We start from the raw sequence: 23,839 nt of genomic DNA, 5'->3' as shown, positions 1-23,839 counted from the left end.
TTGGGACAGACGAAGAGATTGTCGTCCTACATTTACCAAAAGATCTACCCATCTTAAGCCCTAGCTGTAAGGGCTCTTAATGCCACCTCGCTCCTCAAAGCTTATCAGACTGAGATTATGGATGAAATGGGCCAACGAATTGATGTGGTGGCAGCAGATGTGGCTTTGTGGGAAGAGATCTGCGTTATTGCGGATCTCAAACTATGTGCGTCAAGAGGGGCTACGGTGTCCACAATGCAGCAGCAGTGTGATTTGAGGAAAAAGGATGGGGAAGGGTTTGAGAACTGCCTTCCCCGAAAATCTATTTCTCGCCAGCGGTCACCTTCCGGGTTCACAACCCAGTTTAGAAGTGAACAATCTTGTTTAAAACCCAGACCAGGCATCCCTGACCGACGCAGTCAGGGTAGGGAGCGGCACAGCCGAAACAGCCCCAGCTGAGAAGCAAGGCTTCTTTAGCGGTGGCCAAACATCGTCCGTCTAATAAGAAGAGACAGTCGACCTAACCAATGTTCTGGTTTGGGACATGGAGTGGGTGAACAACACTCACGAAGTCTCTGTTCCACTCTTCCCTCAAGAAGTGAGTTTGTTGTCCCTTCAGCCAAGAGGACTCAAACCATACATTTTGTGTTACACGGTTCATACACAAATTATTTAATGGGAATGTTGGAACTAGTTCCCCCAGTGCCTCTCAGTTTGCATTTCCCCTCTCCATCCACTGGGTCACAAAAAAGAGAGGAGGAAAGTTTGCACAAAAATGTGTGTGACAAAAAAAAAATCTCCGCTGTGCATCCAAGCAGTGGGCCAAGGGCACAGCAGTGAACTCAGAGCTGCAATCCCCAGCTCCACTGCTAGATGGTGCTGTAGCACCATCAGTGAGTAAGAGCTTCAGCAGGCCCCTCTCTGTTCACAAGAAAGTTGGCGCACATGCGCAGTTCATCCCTGGGTTTTATCTATGATAAAACAGGGTTATCAGCTGGAATTTGCTGTAAATTCACCTCTGTTCAACGGTGTGTTAATCGGTGTCAACATCAATTTTAGAGGAGAACATAGCCTATCTGTGGAGCAAAAGAGCGATAAGGAATGTGCTGCTGGAGGACAGCCGTCAGAGCTTTTACTCCAGGTATTTCATCATCCCCATCAGCCTCAATGGTGTCAATCATTCCTTTGGGACTACTGCGAATGAGAGAGTTTCAGTATTGGATTGCAGTGCAGCACTTGTGTCCTAGCTGTCACTTAAATCGCAGAGTAAGAGTAGTCAGAGGTGATGCTTGCTCTCCCTCACTGGAGAAATCCCTGCTTTTCTTCATGGGGGAACCCCTTTTAGGACATCCTCTCTGAGGAAAGTGGTGATGACAGACACATCACTCACAGGTTGAGTCGCGGTGTGCGAAGACAGAACAGTGAATGGGGTTTGGCCAGCTTCACTTCAAAATGCACATGTAAACTTTATGGAGTTACTGACAGTGTTTCATTGAAGCACTTTGTACAGTTCCTTCAAGGCCACAATATTCTAGTCAGATTGGACAACACAACAATGGTGGCATACATGAACAGACAGTCGGCCACAAGTTCACAGCGGCTACACAGCCTGGCACAAAAGCTGAATGTGTGGAGCGGTGTGGACTTTCTCTCATTTTGCGATGAATACAGGGCGAATCTCCTGTCCAGGGCAATCCTCTTTATGGAGAATGGAGACTTCACCCTCAGGTGGTGACTCAGCTGTGGGGTAAGATACGGGCGAGCTGCCATAGATCACTTTGCATCACACAAAAACGCTCATTGCCCTCTGTTTTTCTCTCTGGTAAGAGACGTTGCTCCTATGGGAGTGGATGCTCTAGCACATCCTTGGCCAAATGTGCTACTTTACGCTTTTCCTAAACTGAGTCTGTTCATTCCAACTCTAAAAAGAGTAGGAGAATATGGTCATGACCAAACTGGCCGGGGAAACTGTGGCTGGCGTTGATAATTCAACTTTGTGCACCCAGCCTTTGCAGATTCTGCTGCACAGGGAACTCCTGTCGCAAACGTGGGGAGAAATATTTCAACCCACCCCGGACAGAGTAGCTCTTTGTGTGTGTCCCATGAGAGGCTAAATTTGAGTGTCACGGGTTTACCCCCCAGGGTGATTGAAATGATTCAAAGTGCGAGAGTTGCTTCAACACGCTCCGTGTGTAATCGGAAATGGGCTGTTTGAGCAGTGGTGTGCACACAGACACATTGTTCCATTTTTATGTTCAGTGGCAGATGTTTGTGTTTCCTCCAGAAACTTTTAGATAAAGACAGGGCTTTTTCTACTGTCAAGGTTTATCTCGCTGCCATGTTGCCCTGTCATGTGGGAATACACTTGAATACAATGGGTCTACACCCGCTTGTATGCAGGTTTATGAGGGGAGCAAGACGTTTGAACAGGGTGTCAAAACCACTATTTCCATCATGGGATCTATCTGTGGTCCTGAACGTGCTTTCTCATCCTCCCTTTGAGCCATTTGAAAGTATAGAATTAAAGCTCCTTTTGCTAAAGGCTTTATTATTGGCTTTAACAACTGCAAAGCAAGTTAGTGAACTACATCTGTACAATCACACCTGTATGCTATTTGCGCTGGATTTATCAAGAGTGTCTCTTAAATCAAATCCAGTCTTTTGTATTTTTCACCTGCCGCCTTAATCCTTGCCAGAGTATGAGTGGCTTCACTGTTTGTGTCCAGTTCGTATTCTACTTTTGTATGTGGAAAGAATGAAATCATTGGGGAAGAGTAATCAGCTTTTTGTTTCTTGGATTGATTCTTGAAAGAGCAGAACCATATCAAAACAGTCTCACTGGGTAGTAGAGGCTATTATATTAAGTTATAATAGTCTGGGGCAATGACCTCTGGAGGGCTTGGGAGCTCATTCTACTTGAGGCATGGCTACCTCGTGGGCGCTGTTTAACAGAATTTCAGTCTAGGACATTTGTGCATATACAAGTTGGGCATTGCCTCACACATTTGTCCGATTTTATAGACTGGATGTCACAGAGCCATCATTGGCACATTCAGTCCTTGGTGTGGGAGGTTAATCTGCCGATGCAGAAAAGAAATACACACAAATAAAAAATAACACAGTGAAGCACATCAATTCTTTGCTAATAGATTGGGTGTGTGTTCATTGGACACTACAAGTCGGTTGATGGTCTGCTTTGGACAGCATATCTGGAATAAGGGAGTTGGCTATATATGTAGGTGGGATTCCCTCATCACTGCTATATTTGGTCTGTCAACTGACAAACTGGGTGTTATTGGTGCCTCCAGGATTGGCCATGCTCAAGGCATTACCCATAGTTAGATACCTCACTCCTGTTATCAGAGAACCAGGGTTACGTGAGTAACCAAAAGTTCTTGACTGCAGAAAGTGGAGGAGGTGTGTGCCACCCTATTGAAGGAGCCGTTCATTTCCTGTCATGAGTTTGTCAGTCCATATTCATACATGGCCAGCTGCTCCAATGACCTCTGCCTGTAAGTACTGATATTACAACTCCTGACACTACTGACATTAAAAAACCTACACGTAATGCAGTATACTGAAAAACTCTAAATCAATATTAGAAAACGACTTCATTATGTAGTAGTGCTAACCTAAATTTCATGCTGGTATTGATGTTATTGTATTGCTTTACAACTGCTATGTGTGGTATGGTTTTACCTGCTGCAGGTCTGGTCCCAATGGTGATATTGTGTGCCAGGTGCTTACGGAGTATGCCAGAGCATGTGCCCATGCTGAACAACCGCTGCATAACTGGAGAGCACACTTTCCTGTTTGCGGTAGGTTGCTTAGAAATACACAAATGTTGCTCATGTACATTTTTGTCTTAAATGTGCTGTGAAGTGTTATAAAATGAATAGCTCGGAGAGCTAGATAGAGACAAAGAGTCTAATCTCTGTTGATGGTAAAAAAAACTTTCAAAGCACTAATATATATATATATAAACATATATATATATATATATATATATATATATATATATATATATATATATATATATATATATATATATATATATATATATATATATAAACTGGATTGCTGATGCAACGTTAAACTGCCAGGAGTTGAAGCCACTGGAAGTGTTTGAGCGGGCAGTCTTGGTATGCCCAAACTTTCATAGAGCAGCAATGACTATCAGGTGAAAACATCCCTGTTTCACCATCTCCGAACTCCAGACATGACAGTTGCATTTCGCCCTCTAGTGACAATCACGTTTAATGTTTAATTAGCTCATTATGGATAATATTCATTACGAGGGAGAAGATATATGCAGATTGCAATGTCAGAGCATTCATCTCCCTATCAGTACAGCACAATGATCACCAAAGGAAGTGGCAAAACTGTCCACAAGTTGTAATGTAAGTATGTAAGCTGTAATATTTGCTTGTTTTGGGGTGACAACATGCCTCGGAGGGTCCATAAAATAGTCAAACCAGGATTTGTAAGTGTTTCTTTGCCATTTAAGCCTAGTGTATCCGTTTAATTTGAACCAGCTTTGCTTGTCTCCCTCTCGTCATGTGTGATAGGGGGAGAGAGTGGCTTATTGATTTATTTTATATGCAGATGTTGTTCAAGTTTATCAGTGTTTCAAAGTATTTACATGTGTTTTTCTGCTTGAGGGTTTTGTGCTTTTGATTATATGTTTTTGCATGGAGATTCATATTGTGAGTTTATTTTGTTCTTCTTCTTGGCTGTAGATGTTGATTGCCCTGGTGAGCTCCACTTCAGAGAGTGTATCACCTGCTGCCCTACACACTGCAACATCGAACGCATGTGTATAGACAGCAAGCTGCAGTGTTTGGATGGTTGCTACTGCCCTGATGGTAGTAAAATAATAGTGCAGATTATGTAGTCAATATGTGTGTTTATTTATTGAAGATAATACAATGATTTGGCTGTGTCTAGATTTGATCTATGAAGACGGACTGTGTGTTAAGGCATCAGACTGTCCATGTGAGCACCACGGTATGCTGTACCCCTCCGGACAGGTCATACAAGAGGACTGCAACAACTGGTCAGACACTATTAACTATCCATTCTAAACTGCATACTCGCTTGCATTAGGAAGTGTTTATATGAACGAAGTGACTATTTGCACCATTTAAATATAATCTGCCACACCAACACATTCTCACACCCCAACTCGTCACATACGGACGCTCGGGCAGGACCCCTTGGCGTCGCTTATTGACGCGCCGGGTGTACCTTTGGCGTCGTTTTACGACGCGTCCGGTTTGGAAACATAAAAAAACCGGTTGGAGGGCCATTGTGGCGTATTCTTTTTAATTTTTATTCATCGCGGTCTCGACTTTCGACCCGTTCGCGGCGTGAGCTTACCCGAGACGTGACATTTCAACGCTGCGCGCTCCGGTTCGGAGATATGTAGAACGTGACGTCTCCGGGGTTTTAAACATCACAAAACAGTTGGAGGGCCATTGCAGCCTATTCCTTTTGATTGTTATTGATCGCGGTCTCGACTGTCCACCCGTTCGCGGCGTGAGCTTACCCGAGACGTGACATTTGAACGCTGCACGCTCCGGTTCGCGGACATACATGGAAGTCTATGGGACTGCCCTGCGCGTCGAAAAATGACGCCAAAGGTGTACCCGGCGCGTCAATATGCGACGAGTCGGGGTGAGAATGTGTCGCCAGTGCAGCTATTTGCACCCCAATAGTCTTGTCGCTTCAGTGGCGTGGGGTGTAAAGACAGTGTGAGTGTAGTGTTGTCCTAGTGACCCTTGTTCGTTTCTGCCTTTTGTTCCACATTTTTTATACCATCCACTTTCCTGTTTCCATTCTTAATATTTCCATTCTTAATATTTCCAAAAATAGATAAGAAATAATATAAAGGTTGATTTCATCACAGTGATTTGGTCACTTTGAATGTCGGGGAGTGCAGAGAAGGGTTTAATCAGTAGGCAGGGTCTGTCGATCACACTCGTTCCCTCCTGGGGCTCTGCGTCACTTGTGTAGATTGCATCACTGTATTACTATAGTAATATTGTTGTAATCATGTTTTTTGCAGAAAGCATGATTTTAATGCAATTAACCATGGTTTTACTGCAATAATATGGTTGTAATATAGTAACCATGGTTCATTTTGTGGTTACTATTATTTTACTACAAAATACCATGGTGAAACTATGATTACTGTAGTAAAACCAAGGTTATTTTTTCTAAGGGAAGGTTAAGGTTAGGTTTAGGGGTAGGGGTTGTTGAAGGGTGCCTGTGGGACAATACAATAACACAATAAACACGATGCGGTGATGCCCATATACTGTATTTTAGTATTTACATATGGGTGCAAATAGTATCTACCATCATTTGAGTTGAGGTGTAAAAAATATCTGCCATTATTTGCACTGGGGTGTAAATAGCATGTACCATTATTTACACCAGGTGCAAATAGCATCTGCATAAATTATATACAATAAAAAGAATACATATGCATGCTTGTGTTTTTGAATTGTATCCAGCCTCGTTCATTCATTTTTTGTGTGTCTCTCAGCACATGTGTAGGAGGAGTATGGAACTGCACAGAGCACAACTGCCCAGGTGTTTATTTGTTTTTTAATTAACTTTTTATGGACCCTTTTCACACCATGTGATAACACATTTTCCCTTTATTAGAAGTGTAAATCTAGCAATTTTTTACATACATTTAGTTTTTTAATTTTAACAAAATGTATAACATTATTATTTGTGTTATATTACCCTCACATTAATTAAATATCCAGTGAACTAATCATCACTGCTGGTATGGGATTTCAAATACTGGACAGCTGCTGATGGAGTGACAATACATTTATATTTCTCTCTTCTGACAGCCGTAATCCACCCCTCCCTATTTTTATCCTCTTTTGGAAAGTGTAGAAACATAATAATGGATTTTTTTATTTTGATGATGGAGCAAATGGGTATTCAGAAATAATATTTGCTGTGATCTCCAATTCAACACTTTATAAATGTACACCGCTGTAGTGTACTCTTTTTGGAACCTGAGTAACACACAGGTTCTAAACCTGGAAATGTGAAAAGGGTCCATTTTTTACTGTACATTTCTGCTGTGTCATTTATGGTCTCTATTTGAATCCTTTACACATCCACAACCATTCACTCAACTCTTTTTTTTTTCATTCACTGATACTGACTGTATCTTGTTGCCATTTTTATTCTCTTGTGTTTCGAGAGATTCTTTAAATTTGTCAAATGTAGCAAGTACAATTGAACCCTTTCCGATAAAGTGCTTGTATATTCATAAATGGTCTTTTTCTTAAAGGGATAGTTCACCCAAAAATGTAAATGCTCTCATCATTTACTCACACTCATACAATCCCAGATGTGTATGACTTTCTTTCTTCTGCAGAACACAAAGATTTTTAAAAGAATATTTCAGCTCTGTAGTTCCATACAGAATGATGACCAAAACTTTGAAGCTTCTAAAAGCACATAAAGGCATGCTTTAGCGAGCCATGCATTATATCTTATTGAATATTGTTATTCATATTTTTATTATCATTACTTTATGTATACATTCTTAGGATGTTCCAATAAAATACTTTTGCATTTGCAATAGAATTGAAAGAAAGAGGAAAGTAATCCACATGACTCCAGTGTTTAATCCATGTATTCTGAAGTGATCATGATTTCAAGCTTGATTACTCTTCCTAGTGCTTGATGCATGCACAGAGCGCTAGATGCCGCCTGTCATGATTGTGCCTTGAGACTGCAATGGCAAGATGTAAAGTTAAAAAGGAGTTATATTTCGGTCTGTTCTCACCCAAAATTGATTGGTTTGCTTCAGAAGAAATTGATTAAACCGTTGGAGTTTTATGGATTACTTTTGTGCTGCCTTTATCTGTTTTATGAAGCTTAAAAGTTTTGGTCACTATTCAGTTGCATTGTATGGATCTATAGAGCTGAGATATTCTTCTAAAAATATTTGTGTTCTGCTGATGAAAGAAAGCCATTCACATATGGGTGAATCACATGAGGGTGAGAAAATGATGAGGAAAAATGTCATTTTGAACTGTTCCTTTATGGCTGTACCTCTCTTTTAATAACACATTCCAACATTTAAATCTGATACACTGAGCATACTGTTATTGGAAACTACTCTGTTGTGGTTGGTACAGGAGAGTGCTCTGTGACAGGAGATATGTTCATCCAGTCGTTTGATGGCCGCGTTTACACATTTCCTGCTACGTGCCAGTATGTTTTAGCCAAGAGCAGAAACTCTGGCAGGTTCACTGTGACCATTCAGAATGCACCCTGTGGAGCCGTAAGTCTCTCTGCACTTTCATTCTATCTGCACAAACACAAAACTCAACCAATAGCACACAAAAGAGAAAAGACATAAGACATGCCAGATGTAGCATGCCAAACCTTTATTCATCAAGTTCCAGAATTGTTCGGGTGGGTTGTTTTAAAGACTAATCTGGTAATCTAGATAGACAGATTTGTGTGATTAGTCAAGTTACTACTAGAGTGGCTGGATATGTTACTATCTAAGTTAAATTAATTGCTAGATTAGTTAAGGATAATGCAAAAGATTGCACAGCTTTTCTTCTAGCTAATGTATTGGGTTTTGGGTTGAGATGAAACATAGTCTTCTAACCCTGTTTAGCTTTGACAGATAAAACATGAAAAGATACAAAATCTGAAGAGATTCTCTCCCTCAAAGCCTTCCTTTCCCAAAGCCCAGCACTGCTGATGCTACAACTCAATACACGGAGAGCATTCTGGTGTATGGTGTCACTGTCTGGTATCTGAACAAGCTGTTCTGCTTATCTGAGCCTCTGAATGACAAAGCCAGAGACTTTGTAGTCACTGAGAGAGAGTGAGCGAGAGAAAAGAAAGAGAGAGAGAGATGTATTTCAGTAAAGCGTCTGTTGAAAGATCCCCTCATAGGCACCTGTTGGTAGCGTCCATCATTTTCGTGAATGGAGCAATTCAGAGTCAGATTGGTTTATCTCCTGTGAACAGCTCACAGTAACTCACTCACAAGCATAAAGTCTTATTTCTAAACGACATGATTACTGAATTAGTCAAAATTGAAATGTACAGATTAACCGATATGTTTGTTTCCCTATACAGTCATTCATCCATTGAGCCTGTTTGTGTGTTCTGTGCAGTAGTTCTATAGCTGTTATTATGTGTGTGGATACAGTATGTGTGTATATGAGAAGTTCTGAATCTCACATTTTATTTGTAATGTGTGTATTTACTGCAGAATCTGGATGGTGCATGTATTCAGTCAGTGAACCTGGTGGTTGATGAGGATCCACGAACTGAGATCACAATGAGCCATAGTGGAGAGGTTTTTCTGGCAAGCCAGTTCAGGATTTCACTGCCGTTTTCAGATGGTAATTTACTACTACTGCTACTATGTGCTGACAAGTTTAAGTGCTGTAATGCTGTGTTGGCATGGTAAACTCTTATATTGTAGATGTCTGTGTTTTAAGCTTTTACCCTGAATGTGTTTTGCAATTGCATCTGGATGCAATATAATTTATGTGTGAACTGGAGCCTTATTGGTCCATCCGTGGCACCTAATTTTGTGTTTTTATTGTGACTTATTTAAGTACCGGTAATTCTTTAATGTGTTATGCCTTTTAATAAAAACTGTTTTTATTTATAGTCAGTCATACATTATGTTTGATATGGGACTGTTCTCCATCACTGTGTGCAGATGTGTTTCAGATCCAGGAGCTGTCATCCATGTTTGTTCAGGTGAAGTCATCACAGGGTCTGCGGCTGCAGTATAACTGGAGAGAGTTTAGGCTGTACCTCCAGTTGGAGGAACACTGGAGAGATGACACTGTGGGGCTCTGTGGAACCTTTAACGGCAACATTCAGGATGATTTCCTGTGCGTTTTCAACTGATCCTGCTTCCTGCTTTCTTTTTCCCTCATTATCTCTCTTTTAAATTTTTCTTTCTTTCTTTCTTTCTTTCTTTCTTTACTACTTTCTTTGCGGTTTTCTTTTTTTCTTTACCTGTTTCTTTCTTTATTTTGTCATTCTTTCTTTAATATATTCTTTACTTCTTATCTTCTTTCTTTCTTAATTTATTTTGTTTGTTTACATTTTTACTTCTGTCATTTATTTACAGTTTTTTTCTTTCTTAGCTTCTTTACTTCTTTCTTTTATTTCTTTTTACATATCTTCTTTCTTTTTTTCTTTACCTTTTTACTTCTTTCTTTCTTTCATATATTCTTTACTTCTTATCTTTGTTATTTCATTCTTATCTTCACTACTTATTTATTTCTTTACTTTCTTTCTTATCTTCATTACTTCTTTCTTTCTTCCTCTCCTTTTTGTTTCTTTCTTTCATATATTCTTTACTTCTTATCTTCTTTACTTCTTTCTTTCTTTTTTCTTTCTTTACTTTATTTCTTTTTCTGCTTGTTTCTTTCTTTTCTTTATTACTTCTATTTTCTTGTTCCCTATCTGTCGCTCACTTAACGTTGTGTCGATATAGTGACACTAGGGGTCGCTTTTGGGAGCTCCATCAAGTGGTTGGGGGACCTGCAAACGTTCTCTGTCAGCGACACTTGCCTGGAGTTCGGTCCGGCAGATTCTCACGTGATCCTGAGACCCTAACTGGGCTATGTGTCCAAGGTTCCCACGACCCCCTTCAGGGATCAGCTGGAGAACCTGCAAGCACTGCCCGGGAGTAGGCAGACCCAGCCTGTCGTTGCTGTGTCCGGTGCGTTCTTTGCGCACCTACTTGGATTGCACGCAGAGCTTTAGGCGCTCTGAGAAGCTCTTTCTCTGCTTTGGTGGACAGCAGAACAGGAACACTGTCTCCAAACAGAGACTTGCCCACTGGACCATGGATGCCATCGCATCGGCATACCAGACCCAGGCCGTGCCCGCCCCCTTGCGGGTTCAAGCACACTCTGCAAGGAGTGTGGTATCCTCGTGGGCACTGGCCAATGGCACCTCGCTAGCAGAAATCTGCAGAGCAGTAGGCTAGGCAACACCCAATACGTTCACAAGATTATACAATCTCTGTGTTGAGCCGGTTTCGTCCTGTGTTCTTTCAGGTACAAAAAGTTTGGTAATACGGAACAGCTGGCCAGGTGTCGCTTGCGTATATCGACTTTCCCATCCCCAGAGGCGAAAACGTGTAGTTTTACCCCCAGATGAGTTCATGAAGTCGTGGACCCTGGATGTCCTTCCTCCCTAGCCCTATGGTTCGCAAACTCGGCGGAGGAGTTCGCAGCCAGCCCCACTACGGGGTCTAATTGGCCCTTTACTGGGTACTCCATGGGTGCCGATTACTCCGATAACCCCTGTGATGTATATTTCATGGTATTGTCTCCCTGTTGGTGGACCAGCGTCTCCCTTGGGCAGAGCTCTCTCTGCCCCCAGTCGCTGTGTTTGAAGAGTTCCGTCCCTTTTCGTGGCAGGACCTACCACTGCGCCTCTTCCACGTGCAGCTGCCGAGCCCATGTGTTGTCGTATTACCAAATGTTGACCTCCCCTTTTGGGCAGGATGTGGTCTCTGCTGGGTCTTTTCCCCCTGAAAGAATAGGAAAGGAAAAGAACACCTTCCCCAATGCGATTAATAGTGTTAGATGGCCCCAGCCGAATCTAATACTATGAGGAGAGAAAACACAGAGAGAAAAGGCATATACTGGCGCGGCCTGCTCCCATGCTAGTTACGTCTCTTCCCCTCAGGGATGTGGGGAACTACATGACATCATTTGGGGCATTGGGGAGGTCACGTGCAGTCTGATGCACCTGCTATTACGCACACAGCAGCTTGCTTGCACCTGCATCGGCAGTTCACGTAACATGGTTTAGCTGTTGTGGCGTTTTTCCATAGGGACCACTAGTGTCACTACATCGACACAACGTTGATTGAGTGACAAAAGGGGAATGTCTCGGTTACTGTCATAAACTCCGTTCCCTGATGGAGGGAATGAGATGTTGTGTCCCTCTTGCCACAATGCTGTATTAGCCACTGAAATGGCAGGGACCGTGTCTTGGCTCCTCAGCACAAAACCTGAATGAATCCGCATTCCAGCTCTCTTTTATACTTGTATGTCTGGGGGAGTGGCATACAAATTCCACTCGGCAAATTTCATTGGCCTTTTCTCAAAGATCCGAGGTGATCGGGGCTCTCAAGATCAACCGCTAGTGTCACTACATCAACGTTTCTGTACCTGTTTCTTTCTTTCATTCTTTTCTCCATTCTTATCTTTATTTATTTATTTCTTTCTTTTCTTCATTCTTTCATATCTTCTTTACTTCTTATCTTCTTTCTTTGTTTACTTTATCTTTTAACTTCTTTCTTTCTTTACTTCTTTCTTTACTTCTTTCTTTACCTCTTTTTTATTTCTTATTTATTTATTTATTTCAAAAGTCTTTTATTGGAACATAAACATTTTTACGTATAATATTGCCTAAGCATTTATACACATACACTCACAAACAGTGACAGGGAAAAAATTATAATAATAGCAATATACAATAAGATATAATGCATTTTCTCTGTCTCTCTCTCTGTCAATCTCGTTCTTTGAAGTAGTTCTATAATATGTGTATTAAATGTGTTGATTGTTTTACTCTAGCGCACCCTCTGGCATGATCGAGAGCACACCATCCTTGTTTGGAAATGCATGGCGTGTGTCTTCAGCATGTGTACCACGGCCCAGCTTACCCCAGCTTGACCCTTGTGACACACACCAACAAGCAGGTGACACATTTACAGTACACTCCTGATATCATATTTACCTACATACTCTACATGCATCAAGTCAATTCAAGCTCTTTTGTCATGTCTGTGTGGCATGACACTAGCATGATGTTGATGGTGTGTGTGATTTCAGCTACCTATGCTGTGGAGAAGTGTGACATGCTGATGCAGGAGGTGTTTTCTGCCTGTCATGAGTATGTGAGCCCGGTGGCATTCCAGCTACAATGTCGTGCGGACGTATGTAAGTGTGGTGTGCCGTGCCTTTGCTCCATCCTTGCTCACTACTCACGCACCTGCAGGAAACATGGTGTCATCATTGAATTTCGCTCACACCTGCCTGAGTGCGGTAAGTTTAACACATACTGTACATACATGGACTTCAATACCTTCCTAATCAATACTGCATACACATTCACATAAACACAAACATATTATAACATTTAAATAAACATACTTTATCTCTTTGGGGTGAGTATAATCTATACACATATATATATATAAGTAAATGTTACATGTTCATATATTTGTGCATTTTGCAGCCATCACTTGTCCACATACTATGGAGTATGGAGTCTGCGTGTCTTCGTGTCAGCGTCGCTGCCCGTTTCTGTCTCTTCCACAGCCGTGTGGGGATGAGTGTGAAGAGGGGTGTGTTTGCCCAGAAGGAACATACATCAACATGCATACATACACCTGTGTGCCACGGTACAGACACTTTTACTTATTCACTGTTCCATTCCTGAATATCTCCTGTTAAACGGAAATTTCTCTAGTGAATATGCTATATATTTTCCCTAGTTTTGATCTACTTTCAAATATTTTGTTACCTATATATTGCTCTTGTGTAGCGCTTGTGTAGATTAAAACGTGCTCGCAAGCATTGTGATGTCTGATATGTGAGCTGACTATTGTTTTAATTTTTTTAGTAAGTTATTTTCATTTAATTACAATTCATTGAAATGGAAGTGTCATGGAAATTCATTAGTCAAAAAGTCTAATTAACAAACATGTGAAGTTTCTTAATCCAGTACCCTTTTCATTTTTAAAAGATTAGATGTGTGACTGACCTAGATTGAGTTATTTTGTATATGTCAGAATGAAGTTATTTTAAGTCTTCATTCAAGCAGGCTGTAAAATGTTATGGGCCTGACAACCTCTGGTGTTGTATAACGCTTTTAGCCTCCCCACCCTCACACGGGTTCACTTCCCTTAAATGTCCCGTGTCCCACTGCCACTTACTCTGCATGTACTAGAGTTACAGCACTCACTGGCAGAGGCTGAGAGAAAGTCAGAGATGTGATAGAGAAGGACTTCACCTCTAACCTAGCTACTCTTAAACAGATCAGAGATATTGTATAGTCTCATAACTCAGGCAAACTGAATTCTCACTATATGTTCATCATTGATTTAGGGTATGGTCCTGTGGAAAGAAGTAGTAAATGCAAAACAAGACTCTTGGAGATAACAAAAAGCAATATGTTGAGTGCTAAAGATTCAGTTTCATTTATAGTTGGACTGTTAACATTAGGCATTGTGCTTTGGGAAATGCCTTAAATATTTGTACCCATATAGCCTTGTCTAGAAATTCAGCTACATTAAAAACAACAATTCTTTCATTATTTACGGACCTTCGTGCCATTTCAAACCAGTATGATTTTATTTCTTCTTTGGAAATAAAATTGGAAGTTTCAAAATGAATAAATGTTCTACATTTACATACATAGATGACATACACGGTTCTGTGTCTAATGTTTGATATGTTGTTGTACAGGAGTGAGTGTCCATGCATTTTTCTTGGTGCTGATTACTCTCCTGGAGATGTGATCATGACATCATCAGGTGTACAGTAAGACTGTCTCATTCACTCATATTAACCAGTTACAATGCTGTCAAACTCTGCATTATATCCTATTCCCAGTAAAAGCTACAGTTTCATAAGGACAAAATTATCTACTTCGATTATTATCGCTAAACTAACTGATCTCTGCAGCCCAGTAGAATACAATCACAGCCTCACATCAGTTAAAATCTGTTTTTACTTCTTCATCAGAATTTGCCAAGATGGAAAACTTGTTTCCCAGAGCTCAATTATTGGTGAGTGTTGTGTTTCAGCATCCTGTGATGTTGCGGTTTATTATCCTTGTAATGTACTCTGAACTCTAGTTCCTGTGAATGTCTGCAATGTGTGTTTGTTGGAGTTTGCATATTTATAGAATTAAGTGTATGTTCTCTCCTCTCTCAGATACGCTGTGTCCACCTGGGCAGTTTTATGAGGATTGTGGGAACCGACTGGGTTTAATTTCTGCCAGTAAAGGTTTAGCTTGTGAAAAGACCTGTGAGTCATATTTACTTAACCTCACCTGCTCAGCGCATGAGCCGTGTGTGCCTGGCTGCGTCTGTCCTGCAGGGTGAGTGCAGTCTTACTTTCCTTTACTGTCCTTGTTGTTAGAGTCTATTATCACTTACAAATTAAGTACTGTGGCTTATACCATGGTACAGTGATGGCATCAGATAGTAATACCGTTGTACTTTGGCATATCATGGTAGTGATGGTTACAATATATATTTACTAGTTATTTCATAGTACTTCAAAGAATATCATGGTTTTACCACAGTACAAGCCCCCAAAAACATGGGAATACCATAGTATATGCCCAAAAACCCATGGGTTTACCAAAGTACCATGTCCAAATTCATGATAGTACCATGGTACAGTACTTTTTTGTAAGTAATGTCTACTGACCTGCTGGGCTTACGCTGCCTTCACGTGCTATCGGAATTATCGTTAATATGAGTTTCCCCCTCAAGTCGTAATTAAGACTGGAAAACTCTGAGATCATTTTTATACCCTAGTTTCCCAATTGAGAGGAGACATAAACTTTCAACATGGCGGAAAAGAGTACGTTTTCTGTAGTGAATGACAGGTTTTATTCAGTTTTTAAATACAGGTAAATGTTAGCGCCTGCCATTTATATAGTATCATAATTATTTTTGTAAATCATCAAACATTTGATGATTGTTGTACATTTTACACTGTGAAAATAGATTGTATTTGACCAAATGCCATTATCGTCAGTAAGCTAATGGAGTAATAAATATTATGGTGTGACTGCTGTCAAAATAAAAGTTCCTCAAAAAATGTGTATGAATGAACTTGGTGTCAATCATGTTTTCTGTTCTTTCAGACAACAAAGCACTTGAACGTGACATACTCGTAATTTCCACTTCAGAAGTGGGAAGTAGGATCATTCCGATTGCACATGAAGGAGCATTAGATCTTTGCTTGTGGTGTCTCACCACCTCATCTCATTTTAGCCTGTTTAAACACATCAGCAAAAACGTGAGGTTCTTAAAGAACTCCCTTGAAGAACTACTAGTAAGATTTATGTTGGTAGTGTATTAATTTTATATCTTTAAAGGGCAGATTGTTCTGTTTATGTGTGCTGTTGAGAATTATGTACGTGAGTGTGTTTATGTGGTTTACGAGGAAATCTTTTTAGGTTATAAACCGGCAATTACAAGGGTATTATGCTATAAATGTGGTTTATGAGGACATGTCTAGTGTCCCCATGATTCAAATCGCTTAAAAAACATACTAAACGATGTTTGTTTTTTTAAACGTAAAAATGCAGAAAGGTTTTTGTGAGGGTTATGTTTAGGTGTAGGGTTAGGTGTGTGTGTGTGTGTGTGTGTGTGTGTGTGTGTGTACTTGCAATGGGGCAGTGATCCATGTCTAAGCTTAGTGGGTGGAATTGCCCGAGTAACGTCAGAAATGACACAATTCCATTACACATGCATACACTGGGTTTTTACTAGCTAATCTGGGTCAAATATTGTTTTCAGATAAATTTCAATAAAATGTTTATTACTCACTACTAGATCCAATTCAGTTATCACTACCAAGTCCTTTTATTGGCAGGTGCAATCATTTTACACAGACAAATGGCATTGTGCTCTACATGTTGAGGTCTCACTCAGATAGTGTCTTTCAGATAAGTAGGTGATGATGTCGATACAGATCAGTTGAAGGGACATGGGCTGACTCAGTGAGAACCTTTGCCACTGTCTGCAGCAGGTGAAAAGAGTTCTTTGTCGTTCAGTTCCACTTTTCCCCCTTTTCCCCTCGCGTCACGTTCCCACTAAAGGGGCATAGGAGACCACGACTCCTGCTCTATAGATGGTTTTTTGTCATCTGATACATTTAATGCCAGTGTCTACACAAGCAAACTGAGGTTAAGTGCCATATCACAAGCTTAACTTCCTAAACACATCCTCAGCCATAACAGCACGATAAGACCTGCTCTCACTTACCTAGTCCAACAATTTAAAACACCACCACCAGCTATGTGAATTTATCATGTTCTTTATTTGTGAAAGACTTGACTATAATGTCCTGAAGACCTGCAGCAGCTTAATTCATCATGGCTTTTTCAGAATACATAAAAGCTAAAACACTTTAAGTTGTTGTAGATGAAAGAGCCAGGTCTATTTTTAACCTATTAGACACATTAATATGATCTAAATAAATATCAAAAGGCTAACATGTTGGTTTTGTCTGTTTATTTTATATATATATATATATATTATGTTTATTGTATTTTTTTTTACATGAAAAGCTTGAATTTGAGCTTAGAGCACTTGTAAATGCTCAGTGAATGCTTAGAACTCCAGAGATGCTGAATTAAAATGGCAATCTAATACTCTAAATACAAAGGGAAAAACTCTCATGAACATTCATTGCTTACATAGTGAAAGGGCTGTGAGGCAACAGATCTATCTGGAGAGCAACTGGAGTCTCTACTGCACACAGAGGGAATGTGATATTTTAGACGGTTGTGTGAGTGTGCGTGTGTGTGTGTGTGTGTGTGTGCGTGTGTGTGCATGTGTGTGATTGTGATTCACCTGCTTCTGACCAATTGACCTTTTTAATAGAAAACCTTTAAACAAGAGCCTTATGGGAAAGAAATATCTTGGCTGAGATTCTGTCATGAGTGTTCAATAAATTCCTGCAACTTGATAGTTTGGCATCTGGATCTGGTGTAAATATGGCACAAAGGGCCCTTATGCCACGATGAGAAATAGAGATTATTGATATGTCTGGAAATTATTAAATGTGCCATATGTGTAAGGGTTTTTACTTGGACTGTGCACTTCCCGAAGATCTAAAATCGTAACAGTAGATGTTATTTTTGTCATGTGAATTATCAAATGGAATTAGAGAGAAACTTGTGGTCTGCGACAGCTGAAAACCTGCTTTCATTGCTAATTATCATTACCATCACACAGTCTTTTTTAATTATTTTTTTTGTACAAAGATTTCTTTCATTAAAATTAGTAAAACTGAAAGGCAGTTCAAAGGAGGACTACTATGATGTATAAATACTTTACAATTTAAATAATTTATTTATATTTTTACATGGCTGTGTAGAGAATTTCATAATGACCATCTTTTTCGCATTGCAATAATGATAATTGGGGGTAAAATGTGCATAACTGTCATGAAAATGATGTTGTAACGGTATTCAATGGAAAGGAGGAGGCGAGAACCGGCTTTTCAATATAAATCATATTTTAATGAGAAACTTAAAAGACAACATAAACACACATGACGGACATGTTTGCTAACGATCTCTCTCTCTCGCATGGTCCCCTGCAGTCAGCCTTTAACCCTCACTGAGGCATAATTAGCCTAATACGGGACCGGGTGCGTAGGATCACGATTACTAGGCATATCCTTATCTGCATACAATTACCATATGCTTTTCACCATCCCGACATGCGATTACTTCATTTAACATTACGACAAACAGTATTATAGATAAGACTGTAAATGTCATGTGTCCAATGGTTAGATGCTGCACCATGACGAAATATTATTTATTAAGATATTAACTTGTTTTCAAAGTATATATCTTGAATATCCCTTGGCAAAATGTTTTTATCTTTGCAGACATAAATCTAACCTAAGCAATTTTGCTTCTCAAAAAACCTTTTAAATCTTTTTAAGGATGTTTTTATTGAGAAGTTAAATTATTAGTACTGGAAACAAAATGAAAATAATTTTAATTCTTTATGCAGCATTGTCTGATATCATCGGATTATATTTGACTGGTATTTTATATTCAAAAAACATTTGATGCGCATTTTATGTTCATTGCTGTACCTGTTTGCAGCTGTTCAATACTGTTTCTGATGAGGCATGCCTCTCCAATGGTCTGTTCATCTACTGATTGTGGTCTTATAGCTACTGTCCATTTTATCAAGCCATTTCACGTCAGTCAGAGTCAATCGCATTACAGATAATCTTTATTCAAATGCTGTACTTATCTCAGTTCATTATTGTAATAGAACAAAAAATATCTCAAACTAAGAAACCTTCACTGTCATTTTTTGTTAGGCCTACTCTGTATGTTCCTTCTCTATGATGACATGGGAAAGTTCTCCAAATGCAGCAGATCCCAAACCAATATTTCCCTTTTACAGCTTGTATTTGAATGCCTTTTCAATTAGTTACACAAAAATAATATAGCCTACTATTGGCTTGATAATGATTACTTCTGTTACAAGTGCTTAACTAGATGCTTTTCTATTCTAAATGTGAATTAAATGAAAATCAGAGTTTATAATCAGCCTGTTCAGTTCATTATTTGTCCAGCTGGAGTCGTCAATTCATATACACCAATAAAAGAGTGCGTACGCACAGTCAAGAGTGTATAAATCTCCAAAGAGATTTGTCATTGTTGTGTTTGAATGTTCATATGTTCATTTGTTATGTTTTATCTACTTGGAGAGGCTTTTTGAAAATGTGGAGACGTTTATGGACACTAGGATAACTTATTTTTGCAATGTTTTAACTTTTGATTGCTTTGTCATCTCATCACAAAATTTTACAGGTGACATGATTGGGAACAAAACAAAAGCAGTTTTTGTGAGCTTCCTTATTTACAAACATGAGATATATGTCAAAGCAAAAAGAATATTAGAAAAAAGTTTTGGCTCACATTTCTTTTCCCCTGATTTTTCAACAGTTTCTTAGGTTGCAGGTCTCATAATTTATCAAAATATATTTTTTAAACGACGTTTTCTTAAAAAATGATTGTTAAAAAACCCCTTCAGAATTTCTTTGGAGATTTGCCTCTGGTAAACACTATCTCATCTAGACCTTTTTCCAGGGCTTTCCAGAAGACAGTGCGTTATCAAGCACATATTCTTCCACACACAGACTTATAAGTGCATTCACAGACAAGCACACCTTGTCTGATTCATAGAGCAGTGTTACGATGTCTACGGATCACTACTATCTCTCACATTTAGGCATTTTTTGTTTGTGTGTGTTGAATGAGTGTGTTTGATATGTGAGCTAGGCCTCACATGCAGCCTGAATTCCTCAGTGCACCTGTTCACCTGTTTCTTTGACAATATAGCACATTAGATGCTCCTCGATTTTTCTACTAAGGCTCTTACATTTATTTTTTCAAAATTCATTTTTTAAATAATACAGAGAAGTATACAGAGATAAATAATACAGATCACTCTTGATGTATATAATAGTTTTAAGAACAAACGTATTGATTGGTTACCAGTCATTGAGTGGAACCTCTCGAATATGTTGAATATGTTTCTGCCTAGGTTGACTCCTATGTCTCTCTCACTTTCGCTCTGTCCATTAAGCTAAGAGTGACAGTGATACCCCTGTCTCTCATGGGACTGTCAGGTATAGGAGTGTTTGTGAGTAGGGGAATTCCTGCACTAATGAGAGAGAGAGTAATTGCCCCCGCTCCACTCCCCAAGCATAGTGGTTAATGGCAGCAATGCTCATTTACGCAGTAAACAGGTGCACAGCTGGATCAAATAACTGATAAGCTGCTTAAAGACATTCCTGGAGTTCATACTCCAAAATGAACACATTTTTATTTGATCGAAAGAAAAGACATCTTTATGATTCTTTGCTCTTGCTATGCTCTGCCTCTTTTAAGATGTTGCCTTGTTCTGAAATCCAATTTTCTGTTAATAATCCCTTTAGTGTTTTGTAGTCTGAACAGGATAAAACTCATTGAAATTTTTAAACGCATAATCAAAGCCATCTTCATACTTTAGGTTGTTTAAAATTTTATTAAAATCGGATTTTTGTTAATATGTCTCAGTGTGAACGGTCAGATCAGATTTAATATTTATTTGTGCGATGGGTTGTTATGCCAGGTGTTGCAACAAGAAGACTTTAAAAAAAAACATGAATTACAAGACCAGAGATGCAGATTAAAAGAGGTCAGCACTTGTTCAGATTTAGACACTGCCCTCATGAAAATGTATAATCAATGACGAAAACACCCATTTAATGTCTGACGGATGGTGAAGCCATGCAAGTTTGAGTTGTTACTATGGCAATACTCTGTATGGATGTGCTAGCAAAAGAGACTGCAGATCTGGCCATTTCCCTTCAGTGTGAGTAAAGCCTACGTTTTGAAATACAATTGGTTTCTCTCAGGTTTTATAAGGATCAAGTTTAGATTTCGGGTTAAGGTCAGGGGTAAGTGCAGATAACCTCTACTTCCTCTCAGATGTTGTGCAGCATTTGACTGCATCTGAGATTAGAGATATCAAAGTGCTACTGCACTAATACATCTCACTGTTGTCTCAGCATAACTTTGCAGTGTGTTTACCTCCGCCGAAATTTAATGGTCACTCCCTGAAGCCTGCAGCTCGTCAAGGTGCTTTTGAGTTTTTGAAAAATAGTGCTTTCTTTTCTATCCATGCACTTCCAGTTATACACCTGTCTTTGAACTTCCAGACAGACTTTTTTAGTTGGTAATAGTTTAGAACAACATTGGATTGTTAGCATTATTTAATGCAATAGTTAAACAATGAACAACACTTTTACAGCATACCCTGTGGATTTTGGCTCTAATGCTGGTTCAAACATTGACATTTTTTACATTAAAAGTTGTATATGTTAACATTAGTTAATGCAACATGAGGTTACATTGACAAACTATGAACATTAGCATTTTAATAAATGTACATCAACCAAGATTAATAAATGCTATTAAAAATGCATTGACTTGACTAATGTTAACTAATACAACCTTATTATTATAAAGTGTTACCCTTTAGTTTTTGTTTTCACTTCATGGGCCTCTTTTAGGCCTCTTTTTTTATTAATTCCTTTCCATAAATTGGCTGACTTTGAAGAGGTAAGGTTTAGAGGAACCCAGATTGTATAATACTGGATGAAGCATACTTACAAGTTGAAGATGTCAGCATTCAGTCATCATAATTCCATATTCACTCTTGGAGCAAACAAACATCTAGGATGTAGAATGTGTTGTTTTTTGTATGAAAATGTGTCTGAAGAGTTTAGCTGTCCATATCTTTTGTGGTTTGACCATTTACATTATTAAAATTGTGCCTATAAAGAAAGTCTGTTAAGCTAGTGTGTCTGTAGGGTTTGTGTGTATAGGAAAGTGTCCGCTTGATTGGGAAATATGTATGTAGGTAGAGCTAGTATGTCTGAGACCGAGCACATATACGCATATATAGGCCCTCATATCAGTCTGTAAATGAGCCATACCCTGTGATATTAACGTATCAGTGTAACACTAAATGTATCACCCTTAACCCTTAATCAGACACACTGAATTAAATGTGCTGTAATTGAACAGGTTAAAATTATTTTTTCAGGTTAAAAGGAATCGCATAGGTTAAGAGTTAGTTAGTGCAGACTCTTTACTTTTGGCAAACCTACAGTGGGTACGGAAAGTATTCAGACCCCCTTAAATTTTTCACTCTTTGTTATATTGCAGCCATTTGCTAAAATCATTGAAGTTCATTTTTTTTCCTCATTATTGTACACACAGCACCCCATATTGACAGAAAAACACAGAATTGTTGACATTTTTGCACATTTATTAAAAAAGAAAAACTGAAATATCACATGGTCCTAAGTATTCAGACCCTTTGTTCAGTATTTAGCAGAAGCACCCTTTTGATCTAATACAGCCATGACTCTTTTTGGGAAAGATGCAACAAGTTTTTCACATCTGGATTTGGGTATCCTCTGCCATTCCTTGTTGCAGATCCTCTCCAGTTCTGTCAGGTTGGATGGTAAACGTTGGTGGACAGCCATTTTCAGGTCTCTCCAGAGATGCTCAATTGGGTTTAAGTCAGGGCTCTGGCTGGGCCATTCAAGAACAGTCACGGAGTTGTTGTGAAGCCACTTCTTCGTTATTTTAGTGGTGTGCTTAGGGTCATTGTCTTGTTGGAAGGTGAACCTTCGGCCCAGTCTGAGGTCCAGAGCACTCTGGAGAAGGTTTTCATCCAGGATATTCCTGTACTTGGCCGCATTCATCTTTCCCTCGATTGCAACCAGTCGTCCTGTCCCTGCAGCTGAAAAACACCCCCACAGCATGATGCTGCCACCACCATGCTTCACTGTTGAGACTGTATTGGACAGGTGATGAGCAGTGCCTGGTTTTCTCCACACATACCGCTTAGAATTAAGGCCAAAAAGTTCTATCTTGGTCTCATCAGACCAGAGAATCTTATTTATCACCATCTTGGAGTCCTTCAGGTGTTTTTAGCAAACTCCATGCAGGCTTTCATGTGTCTTGCACTGAGGAGAGGCTTCCGTCGGGCCACTCTGCCATAAAGCCCCGACTGGTGGATGGCTGCAGTGATGGTTGACTTACTACAACTTTCTACCATCTCCCGACTGCATCTCTGGAGCTCAGCCACAGTGATCTTTGGGTTCTTCTTTACCTCTCTCACCAAGGCTCTTCTCCCCCGATAGCTCAGTTTGGCCGGACGGCCAGCTCTAAGAAGGGTTCTGGTCGTCCCAAACGTCTTCCATTTAAGGATTATGGAGGCCACTGTGCTCTTATGAACCTTAAGGGCAGCAGAAATTTTTTTGTAACCTTGGCCAGATCTGTGCCTTGCCACAAATCTGTCTCTGAGCTCTTCAGGCAGTTCCTTTGACCTCATGATTCTCATTTGCTCTGACATGCGCTGTAAGGTCTTATATAGACAGGTGTGTGGCTTTCCTAATCAAGTCCAATCAGTATAATCAAACACAGCTGGACTCAATTGAAGGTGTAGAACCATCTCAAGGATGATCAG

At 39.6% G+C, this 23,839-nt stretch overlaps 1 protein-coding gene across 1 annotated transcript in view; it reads left to right on the top strand.

The window, feature by feature from the left end:
- The window catches only part of otog (otogelin), a 66,304-nt gene that overhangs the window by 9,653 nt on the left and 32,812 nt on the right, over positions 1-23,839 (top strand). The window contains 14 exon segments of the mRNA XM_052142965.1: positions 3,385-3,491; positions 3,688-3,797; positions 4,719-4,844; positions 4,927-5,035; positions 6,530-6,576; positions 8,157-8,302; positions 9,254-9,386; positions 9,713-9,917; positions 12,603-12,727; positions 12,861-13,073; positions 13,267-13,432; positions 14,499-14,573; positions 14,778-14,821; positions 14,970-15,135. Coding sequence (XP_051998925.1) covers positions 3,385-3,491; positions 3,688-3,797; positions 4,719-4,844; positions 4,927-5,035; positions 6,530-6,576; positions 8,157-8,302; positions 9,254-9,386; positions 9,713-9,917; positions 12,603-12,727; positions 12,861-13,073; positions 13,267-13,432; positions 14,499-14,573; positions 14,778-14,821; positions 14,970-15,135 — 1,772 coding nt within the window.

Source organism: Xyrauchen texanus, chromosome 2, assembly GCF_025860055.1.
Source record: "Xyrauchen texanus isolate HMW12.3.18 chromosome 2, RBS_HiC_50CHRs, whole genome shotgun sequence".
In the NCBI taxonomy this organism is placed as follows: Eukaryota; Metazoa; Chordata; class Actinopteri; order Cypriniformes; family Catostomidae; genus Xyrauchen; species Xyrauchen texanus.
The sequence above is the reverse complement of the archived record's forward strand: the minus strand, read 5'-3'. Positions and strand labels throughout refer to the sequence as shown.